The sequence below is a fragment of the Agelaius tricolor genome, unplaced genomic scaffold, assembly GCF_023055355.1.
Source record: "Agelaius tricolor isolate 1412-34295 unplaced genomic scaffold, bAgeTri1.0.p SCAF_6, whole genome shotgun sequence".
Taxonomy (NCBI): domain Eukaryota; kingdom Metazoa; phylum Chordata; class Aves; order Passeriformes; family Icteridae; genus Agelaius; species Agelaius tricolor.
Genome location: NW_027269266.1, coordinates 21764891 through 21782004, shown reverse-complemented (window position 1 = coordinate 21782004; position 17114 = coordinate 21764891). Strand labels below are relative to the sequence as shown.

Here is a 17114-nt window from a genome sequence, read left to right as displayed (position 1 = left end):
TGTTCCAAAACCTAATCTAGAAATACAAGCAATTCCTTATTGTCTTCCTCTTTGATGGATTCCCTTGCTTTTGAATGCAGGATAATGCATCACCATATAGTCTTCTACTACAAAAATGAGAAAATTTAATTGTTCATTATGTCATAGTTCACTTTAGACTGATGGTCTCTAGTTTTTTGCAATTATTGAGAGCCAAAGAATGTGACTGAGATTTGTTTCTTCAAGTACGTAAGCCCTGGAATGCTGGAGCAATTAGTTCATGTCCTCAGTGCACGTTTCTCTTCACAAGAAAAATGGAGCATCAGCACAGTGTGCCCAGCAGCATCAAACTTCTGAGAATGAGGAAGAAGAAGAAGGTTTGGGTCTCTTTCCTGTGTGACCAATCAATTTTTCAGGACATTGATGGAAGAGATTTCTATTTTCTGCTTTATTTTCTCGAGTAAGAACTGTGCCTACAAATGGCCCCGGAAATGAGGATTGATGAAGTAGTTTTTCCCACATACTCCAATTTTGTGTCCTGAGCCAACCACAACATGCATAGTAAGGACTAAATGGATGCTGCAGCTGAAGGCCACACTATTTTCAATTAGGCCCACTAGACCTAATTGAAAATATTCTATTCTAAAATAAATTCATTTTGAGCAAAAAACAAACTGTGAACATTCACTGAGTCCAAGTCTGTTAAATTGTTACCAAGCCTCAGTCACAAAGGTATGCAGAGTCTGATACTTCTTTCCAACACCTGAAAGACTCGTGAATAATTCCTGTTCACAAAACATTGAAAATTAATTATATGAAAACCTAAATGTAATTTTTGGTAACTGCATAAACTGGTGTATTTTGGAACAGTGGTAGGGTATTTTCAAGTCTCCAGAACCATTAGTCAAGCACTTGTCACCATGATGGGGGAGCTGCCCATGCTGCCTCTGTTTGATCCTCACAGCTGAGAGTGCAACACGCACTGGTGGAGTGGTGTGGCCACAAACTCCACTGGCCTCCTGCTCATGCTCAGCTCAGTGGCTCTCTGTGCATTTCTGAACCCCATTTCTGTGCAGGTACTGTGAGAACAAGCCTTTTTCTGCTTAGACAGCATCTCTTCCAGCATCTGGTCCAGAGCAGATCTCCCATGGGCTGGAAGAGCTGCTGAAGATCTGTCACAGCCTCCTTTGTCTCTCTTCTTCTGAGCCCTCTTCTCTGACAGCCCAGAGTCTTCCCCAGCCTTGGATGGTGAGATCTCCCTAGGTCTCATCACCTTAGACCATGCCTTTGGAAGCTGCTGTTCTGCATACACACCTCCCTGTGTAAATATTTATGGGTTGCTTCATGCTGTAAGTATGTGCACTCGGGATTTCGCAACAGGTTCTCACACAAGGGAAGCTCTGGAAAGCAAACTGCTGATATTGTAAGGCAGTAAGAATTAGTGTGAGAATCTGGGAGTCAAGCTGCTCATAATTTCCCAAGAAATAGGAATGCTGTATTCTGTTCTATTCACCCAGGTTCAGGGATGATCAGGACATTTTGACTATCTTTTCTTTTTTTAAAAACAAGGCTGTTGCTATGCAGCTGATTGCAGTAAAGAGGCCTCTCACAAGAGGATAATCAAGGCTGCAAGAAAATATCCATGAAGTATTCTGGATTAGCCCACAGTTTTTATCAGGCTAAAATGAAAGTAAAGCTTCTTTGTAAGCAAATCTTGTAGAAATGGAAAAGAACTGTAAGATCTGTGACTTGCTTTTCACTACAACAGCCTTGTCTTCATCTACAGCACCTGATAATCTCATGCTTGTTTAAACAGCTGCCAAATTCTACCATGTTAGTCATATGGGATCTCACTGAGATAATTACCATCCTGCTCCAACAGTGATAGAGTATGGGAAAATTCTAACATTCAGTGATTAAGTAAAACATGTCATGTTGTAGTGTTTCCCCAAAGAAATTGCCTGCTGCTTCCTAGCACACTTCTGATGGATAGAAATGATTATGTTTACTGAATATCATATGCTAATGACCTTCCTAAGGTATCACAGTTGTTTTCTTATCTGTCCCAACACTAGCAGTTGTGAAAAGTAGTTCAAACATAATCAAAATATGAGAGGGGCTCTGCAACTCATCTAAATCATGCTGAGCTCTTCCTCTAAAATGTGATGTATTGAAGAACAGGAGTTTAGTGATCCACAAAGAGATGACTGCACACAGTAGTTTTAAAAGAATTATACCAAATGAATGATTGAGCTGTTGAAATCAATAAAAAACAGTTAGAGAATCCAGAATTTCTACTAGCCTGAGCTCACCAATAATTCTTGCTACATTACTATATTTAGTGGAAGAGGGGGGAAAAAAAGACAGCTACAAATGCCTTCTTTTCCTGAATGTCATATACAGTTAGTGTTAGTGTCCTACAAGCTCCTTGATGGCAGAACAAAAATATTTGGGGATGCTTGTTCATCGTGTCCAATACTTTGTGGGGAAGAAAAAGTGAAATACTTTTATGCTTACTTCATCTGGATTCTCCCTTGCAGAAACAGGCACAGCCTGGCACAAGTTAACAGCAGTTACTCTTACAGAAACCAGGGCATTGTTTGTTCATTCCTGTATAGTTTAATAATGAAGCCAAATTGCTTTATGAGAATCCTTTATTCATTCCAGGTATAAAGTGAACTCCAGCATTCCCAGCAGCCTGTTATTTCTCTTTGTAATGATAATTCACTCTCTTATGTCAGTCATTTGTCACGTGGTGGCTTGGTGGTCGTATGTATGACGTCATTTACTTGGACTTTTAGGAGTGACATCATATGTACGGCTGCTAAACTGCTGCATGGGCCATCACTTAAACTGTTTTCTTCTGAAGAATTCAGTGCATTTTTAAGCAATGATCACATTGATTATTGTGAATTATTTATTTCTCCTTAATAAAGAATGTTTATAAATGAATGAGGCATTCCTTTATTGTATAAACATCATCTATATTTCCATCTGAAGTGTCTGATGAATGGATGGGAAGGCTTTTTAATGTGCATTAATGAACTATGAACATTTAAAATTTGTTCCATATTTTATAGGTTAAATATTTATAGGTAGTTGCCAGGCAAAGATTAATTAACCTTGGATTTTTGTGGTCCAAATGTGTCTTTTAAGTCTTGATTTCTAAAATACATTGACATAACAATGAAAACATAGTAGAAGAGGTGAGTCAAAACCATTAATTCCATGAGAGCTTATACAAACACTGATACACAGATATTCGTGGGACATTCTCAACCTTTCCCATTAACACAATACAGACTAAACTTTCTCTCCCATGTAGTCATAGCCAAGCTCCTGCTATTTCTGAAAAGATAATAATGACCCAGAGATGTCTTCCTGCCCCATTTGCCTTTTTCTGACCACTACAGTAAGGGGTGAGGGAGACTAAAACAAGTAATAACACCTGGCATCACAAACTGCATCAAAATTCTTGTCTGACTGCAGGTATATAAAGGCTGGATCATCAGCCCACTGGACTGACTTTGGGAGGTCAGGCTTTAAATTCTGGGTGGTGGACATAGGATTCTCTTTTGGATGGTAAAAAACACAGTATTTGAAACAGGGATATGACTTCTCCACCTCCAGAAAGCCACAACATTTATATTTCATTTATCTGCTGAAGTGGTAATCTGATTCATATGGAGAAGAAAATTGTGTTCAAGCTTCCAAGGCCAGCTTTTCAGATCTAGGCAAACAAAAATGAGGAATAGCAATCAAAGGAAAGAGTAGATTTAAAGGACATATCACAGATAACATACCTATGTATAACCCCTTAATTTGATTTCCCACACAAACTATCCAATTACATAAAAAGTGCCCAGAAAGATTTTTGGAGAACTCTTGAGTCATTGTGTTTAGTAGAAAGAAAAAGAAAAAAGGGAAAAAAAAAAAAGAATAAAAATAATTTAAGAGACTGTCTTGGTTTAGGGTAAATTTGGGAGAAAACCTCCAAAGGGGGCCCCACCAGAAAGCAAACCCACATCGCCCCTCCCCACAGCTGGTTTGGGAAGGATTCCTCAGAGAGAAGTGGAAAGAACCTGTTGATTTAACAGACACAACACCCCCAGCACAAAAAATGAACAATACTGGATGATAAAACTCATTCACTGCTCTGAAGAGATGACAAATTCAGAAAGTCTCTCTGGTGGGTGGCCGCATGGTTATCAGTCCCTCCAGCACTGGGAAAGGCTGTAGAATGGGCCCCAGCAAGCTTCTCAGTGTTTCGTGGGTCCTGGTCTGGAGCAGGTTCAAATGGTTCCAAGAAAAGGGAGAGAAAAACAGCCTGGGAAAGCTCAGACTCCCTCAGCTAGCTAAACTAGCTAACTAGCTAAAAAGCAAAATGAGTGTGGTGTTCTGCCCTGTCCCTACTCAGACAACACAGTCCAGCCGAATGTGGAGTGAGTGAGGCTGATAACAGAAACTGTGCTTCTCCCCACCTTTGCTGTCAGAGCCAGTCTTGAAAGCACAGAATATAATATCCAGCATAAACAGAGCAGACAATTGGGGATAAAAGCATCATAAAGTAACCCTAGGACAGAGACAATTATAAATCTAGTGTTATTATTCCAACTTTTATCCAAACTTGCTTTCATTTTACTGGAGGCCATTAAGTGATTTCCACTGATGAGTTTTAGTGACCCAACTCATCCATATTTTTATCTGTCTGAGTGAATTTCTGGTCTAAATGTGGGCAGTAGAAATTTCACTGGCAGCTTCAGCTGCTCCACGATTGCCTTGTGCACGGGCAATAGAATGGGCCTCCTGGTTACATAGCTGAACACTCCTACATAATTTTGTGCACAATGCAAGACATTTAATCTATCCACCATCACAGGTACTCTCTACCTCCAAGGATCAGAATATTCTCATTAAACTGTACCCAATAAGAGCCAACTTCTTCAGGAATTACACACTGCAAGTAATGAAAATATAAGAGTACTGTGACTTTAGTGTCCAAATTGTGTTTCACCCCTCAAAACCATCATCCCACATATGGATGAGTTCCCAAACTGGCCAAGAATTGCAGAGAAATTATCAAGAAGAAAGGCATTGCCACAGAAGTCCTCCTAGCATCCTGTGATGAAACTGGTATTTCTGTCTTGAGTACAAACAGTTTGGAACTGAGGTATTATTCAAAATAAGAATGGAAAAAATTACCATGCAGTATCTACTAATCACTTCAGAGAAGCACCAGAGCCTGTGCCATGGACATGGACATGAAGGGCTAAGACAAAGATGAGGTTGTCTGAAGAACCTCATCTCCACTTTCCTGTGCTGGATTTAGGATTTTGCTTGGCTGGTTTTTAAACTATACTTGGAGACTCCAGCTGCTCCCCTTAGTCTTTTTAAAGCTAATGGGTATGTGATGTTTGGCTTGGCTTCTGTATTTCGTGTTCTGACTTTCTTGATACTAAATTTTTCACTTGGATGGCCAAATGAAATGTTCCAAATGGCTTCATTGTCCAAATATATCTTGGGGGGAGGGGGAGACGGTGATGTATACATACATCTAAAATTTATATAAAATTATCTCTGCCAGAAAATATTTTCATTCATATTCCTCCTACTTTATTTCAAGCACCTACTTAAGTACAACAAGATTGGCTGCCTCCATGTCCTCCAGCTAGCAGGTGTATACAGTTGAAAACATCTGTGTCAAAAGAGATGAGATGAGATGAGATTAGAAAAGCATAATTGATTTGATATAAGAGTATAAAAAGATTAAGTTTACAAGGTTTGGTACAGAAGTATCATAAAAAAAGTAATGGCTTTTTTTTTCAACAAAGTCAAACATACTGGTTTTGCCATGTATTTACAAAGGTGATTTAGCATGCAAATGGGGGGAAAAAGTAATGTATTGATGGAATACAATTGCCTGTGATGTGACATAAAGAAGGGGCAGCAAAATGTAAGATGTAAGCAGATATTTGAATTTTCAAACCTGTCATGTTTTAAGTTCAAACAACTACAAATGCATGCCTAAAGATCTCTGTATTAGCATTTGCTGCTAAAAAAGGTCAAGTTTGTATGTTTATGAGAGTCCTAGATTTTGAAGCAGCCTGCAAATGAATCTAAATGTGTTGTGATGGCTTTAGTACCACATAATATAGGGGAAAACAGAAGGTCATGCTAGGAAAATGCTACAGCAATGTTGCTTTTGAGTGGGGAAGCAGAGGAACTCATTTTTTACTATCACCCTCAAGCAAAGAAGAGTCATGATACAGGATTGAGGCAGAACAGAACAAACTAAAGCTCCACACTTTCATTTCTGCTCACAGACCTCGGCTGTACAAGGCGGGGAGGGAAGGAAGGGTGGAGTGATTGAGGGCAGGGGGGATGGATGGATGGATGGATGGATGGATGGATGGATGGATGGATGGATGATGGATGGATGGGTGGATGGATGGATGGATGGATAGATGGATGGATGGATGGATGGAAGGTAAAAGGGCAAAAGAGCATAACTGACCTCTCTAGCTGAGATCTTTGCCTTCCAAAGGCAGTGATCCTTTCCTTTAACAGGCAGGCAGTTCAGAATGGTATCATTCAGAAGATGCCACTATATCAAAGAGGACCTTGCTATTTAGACTATCAAATTTAGGAGGTCTGCTTAGGTACTTAACTAAGAGCTAAGGTCAGGTATTGATGTTTAAACTCTACGTTCTTTAACCTTAACTGTTGCAGAAGCTCAAAGCAAAGGTTGTGGCACTGAGGTATTTTGTCTGCACTGTCTAGAGTTAAATCAGCACAAGTGAACAGAAATACATGGGTTTAACAGAAAATTCTCTTGCAGACACTAAAATAAATGAAAATATTTTGATGACTTTATCAAGTATTTAATGACCATCTCTTCACCAAGAAAAATGGCTTGGTTAAAAGATTGTGTTTTCATGAGGTAAACTAATAAAATTCAGCATTTACTTTGCAAGTAGTACAAGGCCCATCATAATGATAAACATATGTGAAAATAAAAGGCCTTTCAAGAATGAGTAATAGAAATTTCTTGCCCTCACTTTTTATAAATTTAATCCTCTTTGTTTATCCAGTTGTACTAACAGCTTTTCCTTTCCATACAGAGAATTGTTCCAAGTCTTTCTTCTGCTGTAAATTATACTGATACTACATTAGAGCCTGTAGTAACTGAAAATTCAGTCATACGGCAGAAGATAATAGATTCGCAGTTCAAATGTTATGAGAGGATGAACAGAGCTCCTCCATACAAGAAAAAAGGTAAAAAAGGTTTTTTAAGAATCTGTATTTTGCCATGTGTGATTATAGAACTATGAAGAAATATTTTCTTCTCTATACTAACCCATAGTCTTCCTCAGGGTGCAGTTTCTTTTCCACAAGCAGTAATCAAACTCACACTTAGCATCCTCCTAAGGGCAAAGAAAGGAAAAAGCCTGGAAGGAGCCCAGGGAATGAACAGCTCTTCCTCCCTCTGTCACCTACATTTCAGGCTCAGTGCTTTGCTGCTTGAATTTTTCTTGTTCTTGCTTCAGGAATAACATTTCCCTGACCCTCTCAGCAAGGTCACACCTGATTGTGAACCCTAAATATAAATGTTGTTCTGTTTGCTCCACTCAGTGTTTCAATTTTTTGTCATTTCTGTATTGACTGCTGGGTGTCGTGTTCTGTACCAGCACAAGCTCCACATATTCTATATTCAGCAGCAACAATAGGAAAAAGAGGTTTATAAAACACTGAGACTTATAAAAGAGGTTTGTAAAACATCTTTATTGAATAGAAGGCATACACAAAGATTAATAAAAAGGGAAATGACAAATAATAGTGGTACTGCAATTGTACTTAAAACAGCATTTCTGTTTGGGACTGAGAGTTCTGGTCATTTTTTTCACAGTAGATCTGAATGAAGATATGAGGAGCTAGAGAAAAATATAGCACAGGAAGTGTGAGACTTCTGCAAGCAAAAAACAGATACTGAGGTCATAGTTTAAAGGGAAAATATACTTTAAACAATTAACAAAAACAGATAATGTGAGATTTTTTGTAATACAAGAATAAATATATTTCTACAGCTCTTATCTTAAAAATTTTGCTGTGATCTGTAAGACTCAAAAAAGAGTTAGATGTTAAGACAGATAATCAGGTCTTGATGCAGAACTGTTTGGGAATGAATATAGAGATTTCCGCTGCTTAACATAGGTTTTGATTCAGGCAAATAATACCCACAAGCAGTTAAACAGGATTATTGGATAGAGGGAATGATATTTCAGTTTAAAATAAGCCTTTTAGTTGCTGGACTTGCAGGGGAAGTAACTTACTGTTTCTTGTTAGATTACTCTTTTAGTCTCCACCTCTATAAACACCTGATTTTTGCATCCATTGACAGTAACCACTGGATTCACCTTTCTTTGCACTTTCCTTGTGTGATAAGTTGCAAAGGGTTGATTTTCCAGCATGAGCTGGGAATTTATATGTATCAAGACAGGATTTCCTAGTAGTATTCTCAAGGGCAGTGTTGTTGCAGGAGGACAGCCTGCATTCCTTCATCTGGCAGCTAAATTTAAGTGACGCCATTGGGGGCTGTTGGTTCATGGTAACGTGCACTCAATTCATTTTTAACTCAGAATGAGGGTACTGGGTGACTACAGAATGGTGCCAGCACCACTGAAGTTGTGTTCTGAACTGAAGACATTGTAAAATGAGGAGCTCAGGCACATGGAAGGACATGACCACACCCCCAGAACAGCAGTGTGTCCGTATATATATATATATATATGTGGGTGTATATGTATACATACATAGATAGACAGATAAAGATAAATGTGAACATATACATATATATATAAAATGTATATATATATATTTATATATATATCTCCTGATAATTACCTTGGAAGACAAGTCCATGATGCATGGGTTGACCTATGTGATTATTTTTCTTTATCAGGCCAGGCAAAGGATTTAAAGTTTTAAAACTAGATTTTCCCTCCAACTCCATTTGGCACTACTTTTCAAAAACAAGCTCAAATTGCAATCACTTTCTACTCCTTCTTCTTCTTTGGTATAACAAAAATGTTCCTAAAAGTTTTTCAGATATGTTTCAAAGATATAGAAGAATATGACAATGCCTGAAGGAAAGATAACAAACTGCTGATATGGTGATTGGATAATTAAGTGAACAAGTAACATTTGCACATTTAACTTGATAACTGAAAAATATATGTGCATAAAATCTTAGCTAATGAAGAAAAAGTGTGCATAAAAATTTCTTTTCTGAACAAGATCTAATCTGGGAAAAATTTGGTTTTAAATTTTATGCTTTTTATTTTTAATCAACAACTACTTGACTTACAAACAGTTATTGGTGCAAGTTGGAACAATTCAGATGTCTTTCTACAGCTTTTTTGCTCCAGTTAGAAAGTTTATCTGTGGATAGTTTCAAAAGCTCTAGAAGGAACTAACTGTTATATGTTAATAACTTGCAGTGGTTATTAGGTGCTTTCTATTACAATTCTTTCAAAAACAACCTTCATTTTAATACTTTCTCAGGCCCAGAGTGAAAAAAAGCTAAAATGCATCTTCTCATTCTATTTCACTTTAACCTGATGATCTTGGTGACAAATACTTTTTCCCCAACACAAACTGGTTTTGAATGCAAAATAACCAGCAAGTGTAGGGGGAGTTCAATGTGTTTCTTGTATAAATCCACAATGAGTCATGTTACACGTTACAGCAAGCAGCCTTGGAGCACAATTTCTGAGGACCATGGCATGTACAATCCCTGTAACAGGGATCAGCAATGAGCCGAGTTTTGCTGTTTGGGGGCTGGGAACATCCCACAGCCTCAACAGCACCACCTTCCCAGAAGGGCATGATGAGGACAGGATCACAACATGCCTACCCAAACATCAGCAGGCAGAATCTGCCTGCTACAGATCCATCTTGCACCTGCTTCACTGCGTTTGTAGTGACATCACTGACCTCTGGTGCTGAACGAGGCAACAGCCTGGCAGGGACCTGTCTCTGCTAATGTTGCTTTTAGTTGGGATGTCCCCACAAATGCTTCCTATCTTTACATTTCAAATGCCTGATTGTCAGACCTACTGAGCAGCAAAAGGTGAAATGAGAAGTGGAAGTCTCACAGGTCCTTGAGCACCACTAGTGTACATGCTTAGAGCTGACAGAAAGAGATTCAAGAAGAGAACTTTGTAGGATTGGACCCTACACTCAAAGTTCAGTCCAACATGCTTTAAAATGTAACTTTCTGGTAAAATGAACACCACTAACATCAGGTCAGTCAAAACAAGCACCTTCTAGTACCTGAATGTCACTCTGAGTGTTACAATAATAAAAGGATATATTACAAAAAGAAAGCTTGATAGTCTGCAGGCAGCAATAATCCTCAAGAGGCTAGAACAGAGTGGTTCAGGAGGGAGTAAACTCTTTTTGTGGAACTAACTCTTGCAATCTTCTTAAATGCCCAGGTTTGTTCTGCAACCGAACATGGGATGGCTGGTTGTGCTGGGATGACACACCTGCTGGAAGGCTCACTGCTCAGAATTGTCCAGATTATTTTCCAGACTTCGATCCAACTGGTACAGTATTTCTTTTTACCATTTTATCTTCCAAAGTATGTCTTCAGAACATTTGTGCCATTGAGTGGATGTGCTCAATCCAGTGAAATTTTTGCAGCTCTGTGAAATCTCATAAAGTTTGGTTGAAATTAAAACACATCAAGCTTTTGGCTTCCATAATTAACATATTTGAATTTTTAAAATATTTTATATGTATTTATATTTATGTAAATATAACCCATAGATTTATGGAACCTAGTTTATGAAAATGTCAGCTTCTGAATTATAACATCAAGATATTCTGATATTCTTAGCACCTCATTCTAAGTTTTTATAATGAAGAGAAGATGCTTATGTGCTTGAAATATGTATCAGTATGTTCTTTGTTCAGTTTTTATTGGAAAATATAGTTTTATGAAAGAAGATTAGCAGAAATAATGTTCTTTCAGTCTCTGAGTTTCAGTTCTTAGCTGAATTATTCATACAAATACTAGAAGTACACTGAGAGAAGTAATTGAAGAATATTTGAAAGAAAAAATAAGAAATCAATGCAAGTATTTCTAAATAGATATGAGGAAATATTAGACACAAGTTTAACTCTGCAAAGACTACTGTTTGAAGAGAGACACAATTGTGTGTTCCTTGCTCAGGACATGTTGCTTCTAGGTGGTGCTCAATGGCACACTATGCTAAATTTGACATAGTCACAATGCACCAATTGCAGTTAAAATCTATGAAATTAAACATTTGGGAGGGAGAGAGTATAAATCTGAAAATTTTCAACCAGCTTAACCCAAAATGCATGTGCCAAACTGGAAATGAAGGAAACAAACTATACCTGTGAGTTAATTATCCAGCACCAATAGCTAAAATTGATTTTCTTGAGCTTATTGCTTATTTAGAAGCTGAGAAGTTTCCAGGTTGAATCAAACCCCGTACACATTTTGCTGAATCCCATTTATAATAGCAGCCAGACTGATTGTTATTTCTGTTCTTCATAAATCAAGCTGTCCATAATAACAGAATTCACACAGCAAGTAGCAAATTTCCAACTTCTGACCCCGTCTGACCTCCATTCAATCTTTAGTGAAGGAACGTTCCCCTTTCTAGTGGAAGTAGGCATTGGACAGGATGGATTGAAGGAAATCTGTTTGATTCCTGTTTGCTCAGGAATCTTGTGCTTGGAAGTGAGCTTCTGTGGCAAGGTCACTATCCACTTCCTGTGGAAACCCCCTGAGACCAACCCAACACATCTTTACAGCAAGTTACACCCCTGAGACAGACAATGGGCAACAAATCATAAGGTCTTGTCTTTTGTGCCCTTTCTTCACAAGACTCAATCTCTTTTCTGTACAGTATCATAATTTTCAAGGACTCTTGGAGCAGGGTCATGCTCATGGCTCTTCATTGGAGCACCTGGGGACAACAGACTGAGAAGCTGAGACCCTCAACTGCAGGACTGCCTTTCATTCAGGTCTCCCTCTCTGTGGACCAGTACTTCAACCATTAGACTATTTGCACAAAAGATTCCAAAAGAACATTTGAGAAGAATTGGCTAAACTTAGTTCAGTTCCCACACAGAAACACCCACATTCAGGAGAGAGCCTGAGACTCTGGATCCTGAGGTTGCACAAGATTTTTCCTGCATGCGTATTAGAAGTGCCTCTAAGATGTGGTCTGTACCTTCTGTTTCAGACTCCATTTTACTCATGATATCCCTCCCACACTGCAACAGCCCTCTTTATGACTAGGAAGATTTACTACAAGTCTTTTCCTTTCCCTGCTTCCATGGTTTTCAAGGAAGAAAAAAATATGTGGCACTAACAGTCTTAGTTTATGTACACTCCATGCAATGCTCAGCTTGTACCTGCAATGGTGGGTGTTAGGCAGCCTTGTGATCACAGAAATGACTAAAGATCCTCATCCTTCATAGATGAGAGTGATTTCAGAGCCACTCTCCTACTTGCTCCCCAACCAACTATTCTCAGCTTTTCCTCTTGTTGGTCTCCAGTGACTTATTCTGAACTAATTGCTCTGCTATAACAGCACTTTTCAAAGAAACACTTGAAGACATCCATAGAGAAGCATCTCACTCCACTTACTAATGCTCATTAACACCAAGGCCTGTGGCTTGTACACTGATTGCAAATTACTCCTAGTGTACAAATGCTGGCCATGAAGTCTGGCCCACAGTGTGTCCATACTGCAGCTACTCTTTCTGGCAAGATTTAATAGTTGAAATTTGGGGATTTTTTTAGTATTCCTGTTCTGTGTACAGCGCCATTGGAAGAAAAGCCTCCTCCAGTAATTAATTTTCTACTGTTTTCTCTGCTATCCTCTTTAGGGACAATACCTGTGGTCTTCTGGACCCGGTATTTTCCTCTGGCACATTTCTCTTCTCCTGTCAGCCTCTTTGCCTGCATCCTGGTCAGTGAACCCTGTTTCCCAGGTTGGCAGCAGCTCAGCATCTCCTGGTTGAGCCAGAGCTGCCTTCCTAGAATAGCTGTTGAGTAACCCAGCATGTGTTACAGATGTGGCATCAAACCAGTGGGTAGTGAGCCTTGCTTTACAGGTGGTTGGTTGTCACACAGAGACTTAATAGAGTAGGAGGGAGACAAGAAATAAGGGGGGGTGTCTACAAGTCTGTCAGCTGCTAATGAAAGTGGCTGCCACTAACAGGTGGCCAAAAGCACAGACTGAATGTCCTGAGAAGTCTATCAGGTTTTGTATCACAAGTCATTATTTCCTTTGGTACCTTATTCATGTAAAACAAAATACAGCCAGCTTTTCTGCTGAGAGACAGAAACTTCATCCTAAAAAATAGCAATTTTCCATGATGTAGTGACTGTCAGATTTCCTCCCCATCGAGTCTCTGACATCCAAATACCTCAGTATATATTTTAGGCATGCAAGTAACCCTATGGATTTCTGAAACAAGTATTTCATGCTGTGTTATTTTGGGCTGCACCATGATCTGCAAAACCACTGTGTATCAGTCAATTGATGGCTATGTCACTTCTCTAAGAGGCCATGAGACCTGAAATAAAATAATGTCTTTCCTCTGCATTTTTTTGCTTTGATACTTACATCATTCATAATTGGAAAAGTGAAACATTATTGTCAGCCTAGTATTGAATCCTCCTCTCATCCATATCCATGGGTGCCAAATACCAGCCCTATGTATCTGATCCTCAACAACATTCAGCGCTGATGCCAAGAAGAAATTGATGGAATATATTAGAAAGTAAAAAAGGTGAAATTGTATTCTGAAGAAAACAACACAGAAACAAAGTGAAGGAGAACATAGTCAGTGCTCTGTTCATTTTCTGTCTGACAACTTCACAGTTAGCTACCAAGTGTAGTCCCACCTATTTCACTGAACTTAGATCAGTTCTTACTAGACAGGAATGTGTTCTGAAAGAAGCAATCTCTTTCTTGCAGTGCACATCATGCACAATGTGATAATGCATAAAAACAAATCAATTTGTCTGGAAAACCTAACAAGACCTACTGCTTTAATGCCAGCGACAGCAGGAAATTCATTGTCTCATCCACTTCTGGCTGTGAAGCTCTGAGCAGGGCTATTTTATATGCTCCTATTCAGGCAACATGCAATTCTCTCAATTTGTATTTTATATTCATATTTTAGACAGGTTAATCTTTAGTATAATCCCTCTGAAATGGTTCCAGGTCACATTGAAATTGGTAGGAGTTTAGTTTTTGAGGAATGCAGTATGTAATTCAAGCTGTTAATATTCTTAGTAATGGAAGAAAAGAAAGTACACTGTGGATATAATGTCCTTCTAGCAAGGCAGGTTTGCTGGGGGCAGCAGGAGGAGCTGAGCCTTGCCCTGTGCTACCTGTGGGCTGTTGGGTTTGTGGCAGGGAGCCTTACATTGCCCACCTCACTGTCCCTGTACAGTGCATTTAGTCAGGATTACTTTGGTGCAGTCATATAGCAAGGGAGCCAAATGTGGAAGTGTTTTGTGGCTGACACCCCTTTTCATCTCTGCTTCACTCTCTTTATGTTTTGGCAGAAAGCAGTGTTTAAGAGCAGCATCCACCCCACTTTGTGAACCAAAGGTGCATTTAGCAAAACTCCCCTCAGTTCTCTGATTTGTTGGGTTTCTGTCCTTAGTTCCCTTTTAAAAGCTATTACTCATAATTCTTCATGTAGCTTCAGGAGAAGAGTTTCTAGAAGTGCAATTTGGAAGCAAATCCATATGCATCCATAGGCAATTAGATGATTATTAATCACATGATGATTAATGTGTTGTTGCCTCCTACAATTGAAGAACATGCCTTGCCTTCCTGCTGTGACACTGGGAGAGGACTTCTCTTGCTACTACAAAATCTAAATTTTGGCTGTATTTAACTAAAATAGATAGTTCTGGATTTCTGCTGGTCCTATTTTCTTGCCTTGAAGGATATGATTCAGACAATCATAAAAAAGACAAACCTGAACTCTTTGTCCAGCTTCTTCTTTTCTTCTTACCCTTCTGTGTATTTATGTCCTGTTCCTTGGCAAGTTTGACAGCTGCATTTTAAAAATCAATTCCTGTCCCCATACTGCCCAATATCACTCTTATAGAGATTCTAGTTCTGCTAAGACATTCTGAAGACAGTGATAATCCTTCATTTATTAGGACACTGGAATTGAAGTTTTCTAGGGTCTCCATTGAATTATATGAGACTTTTTTTCATTTTTGAAAAGGTTTTTTCCAGAATATTTTACTGAAGATGTGAGTAAATCAGATGTGCAACATCAACTATTCCTTCACCTGCAAAATGAAGCACTGCACAGGTCTATCCAAACAATGGCAAAGAATTCAGTGTCTGGTATGTGCTGACCATGACTGCAACAGGGGAGAACTTGTTTCTTCTTCCATCTTACAACTCACCAATAAACAAAAAACTGATGTTAGTTCCTTTAACATGTGCTAGCTATAGCTCTGGTCTAATTGTGAAAAGCCTGATTGATAGAGCTATCATGTTGTTCCAGAGATATTAAGATATTTGTTATATGTAGATGACCGAGGGTTTTTAATGAGCTTATGATTCATAAAAGCACTATTAGTGGCACAAACAATAACCATGGAAATAATTGCTACTGGTTAATCTTTCAAGACACTTCACTGCTCCCACAAAACTTCCATTCTGGATGAGATTGCTCACATCCATTTTGTCCAGACAGTTCTTGAAGTGTCTATCTCTCTCAATTAACAGCAAAGATTCTGCACAGCTGCCAATGAATTATGTAGCTTTGAGGTTCTACAATCAGGTGGGATTAGTACAATGTGATGTCACTGTTCTTCCACTTTGAATAATAAAATGTCCAAGCAGTGTCCCATCCAACCTGATAGGGTACTGACAGAGCCTAAAAAATTCATGTTTACACAGTATTCCAATAATGTCAAAGCCCAAAGTTCCATTTTGCCTCACTAGTGTTGTCTTGCCCATCCTTGCAGATGTGTATTTTTTCAGATTTTACCATATCTTCTGTTTAGCACAAAGAACCAACGCATGCCCAGGTTCATCCCCCACCTGCTACTGGGTCACTCTAGAAAAACTTGCAGTAGAACAGTGGTTGGATTGCAGCTCTGTTTCTGTACAAAAGAATAGATTTAGAAGAGATGTTTGACCTGTGTGAGTCACTAGGAGGGACAGTAAAAAGCCCTTATTCCCCAGTAGTATATTCCCACATCACAGCAAGAAATCCATGGGACATTGTCACTTTCAGAGGAGGATCAGTTTTTAGTAGGATCAGTGTTTGTCTGGCTTTAAGGAAAAGTATGAGGTGAAAGGTTTGTCTCTAACCTACAGAGGCCACATTATACTCTGGCAGAGTGCCTGCCCAGGCACTGAAGTACAGAGATGATGGATGACATTGCCATACGTTCTCTGTAGCAGATGAACAAAAGCCGTGCGCTTCGCAGGGATAATCAGTGCAACGCTTGCACACCGTGTACCGTGGTAGCGTAACCATTAATCTTTCATCTGTGACTGAAAACTTTTTCCAGCTTTTGATAGCATCTGGCAATGAGTAAAAGGAACATTGCTATTGCTGCATGGGCAGTCTGACATTATCTCCAAGCTTCATGTAAAATAACATGTACTGTTCCTCTTGGTATTGTTGATGCACGTATTGATATTTAACAAGTCCCCCAAAACAATTATTTGAAATCCACAATAATTTTTAAATATCCTGTGTTCTGAAGGATTTTTAATTTTTTTTTTCTGCAAGGGCACTATATAACATGTATTTGTAGTCAGAGTAAAATAACTCAGTCTATACTATCTTTACCTTACCCATATGATCAGTTCCTTTCTTTAGGCTTTAGGAGTATGAATCTTACAAATTAATAGAACCATTAATCATCAGACAAAGAAAAGTAAGTGGGAACAATAACCACAAAAAATGAAAATGTGTATGTTCAAATGCCTATGGGCTCTGTAAAAGTGAATTGACTGGAAATGCTGATAATCTAAGCATAAAACCAACCAAATTATAGAGCTAGAAAAAGCAAAGGAAATTCAAGATAGACTTTT

At 38.8% G+C, this 17114-nt stretch overlaps 1 protein-coding gene across 3 annotated transcripts in view; it reads left to right on the top strand.

The window, feature by feature from the left end:
- CALCR (calcitonin receptor) overlaps window positions 1-17114 on the top strand; it is a 161974-nt gene that overhangs the window by 94733 nt on the left and 50127 nt on the right. For all 3 annotated transcript variants that reach the window (XM_071429008.1, XM_071429009.1, XM_071429010.1), the window contains exons 3-4: window positions 7101-7254; window positions 10476-10586. In XM_071429008.1, coding sequence (XP_071285109.1) covers window positions 7101-7254; window positions 10476-10586 — 265 coding nt within the window. The remainder of the gene's footprint in view (window positions 1-7100; window positions 7255-10475; window positions 10587-17114) is intronic.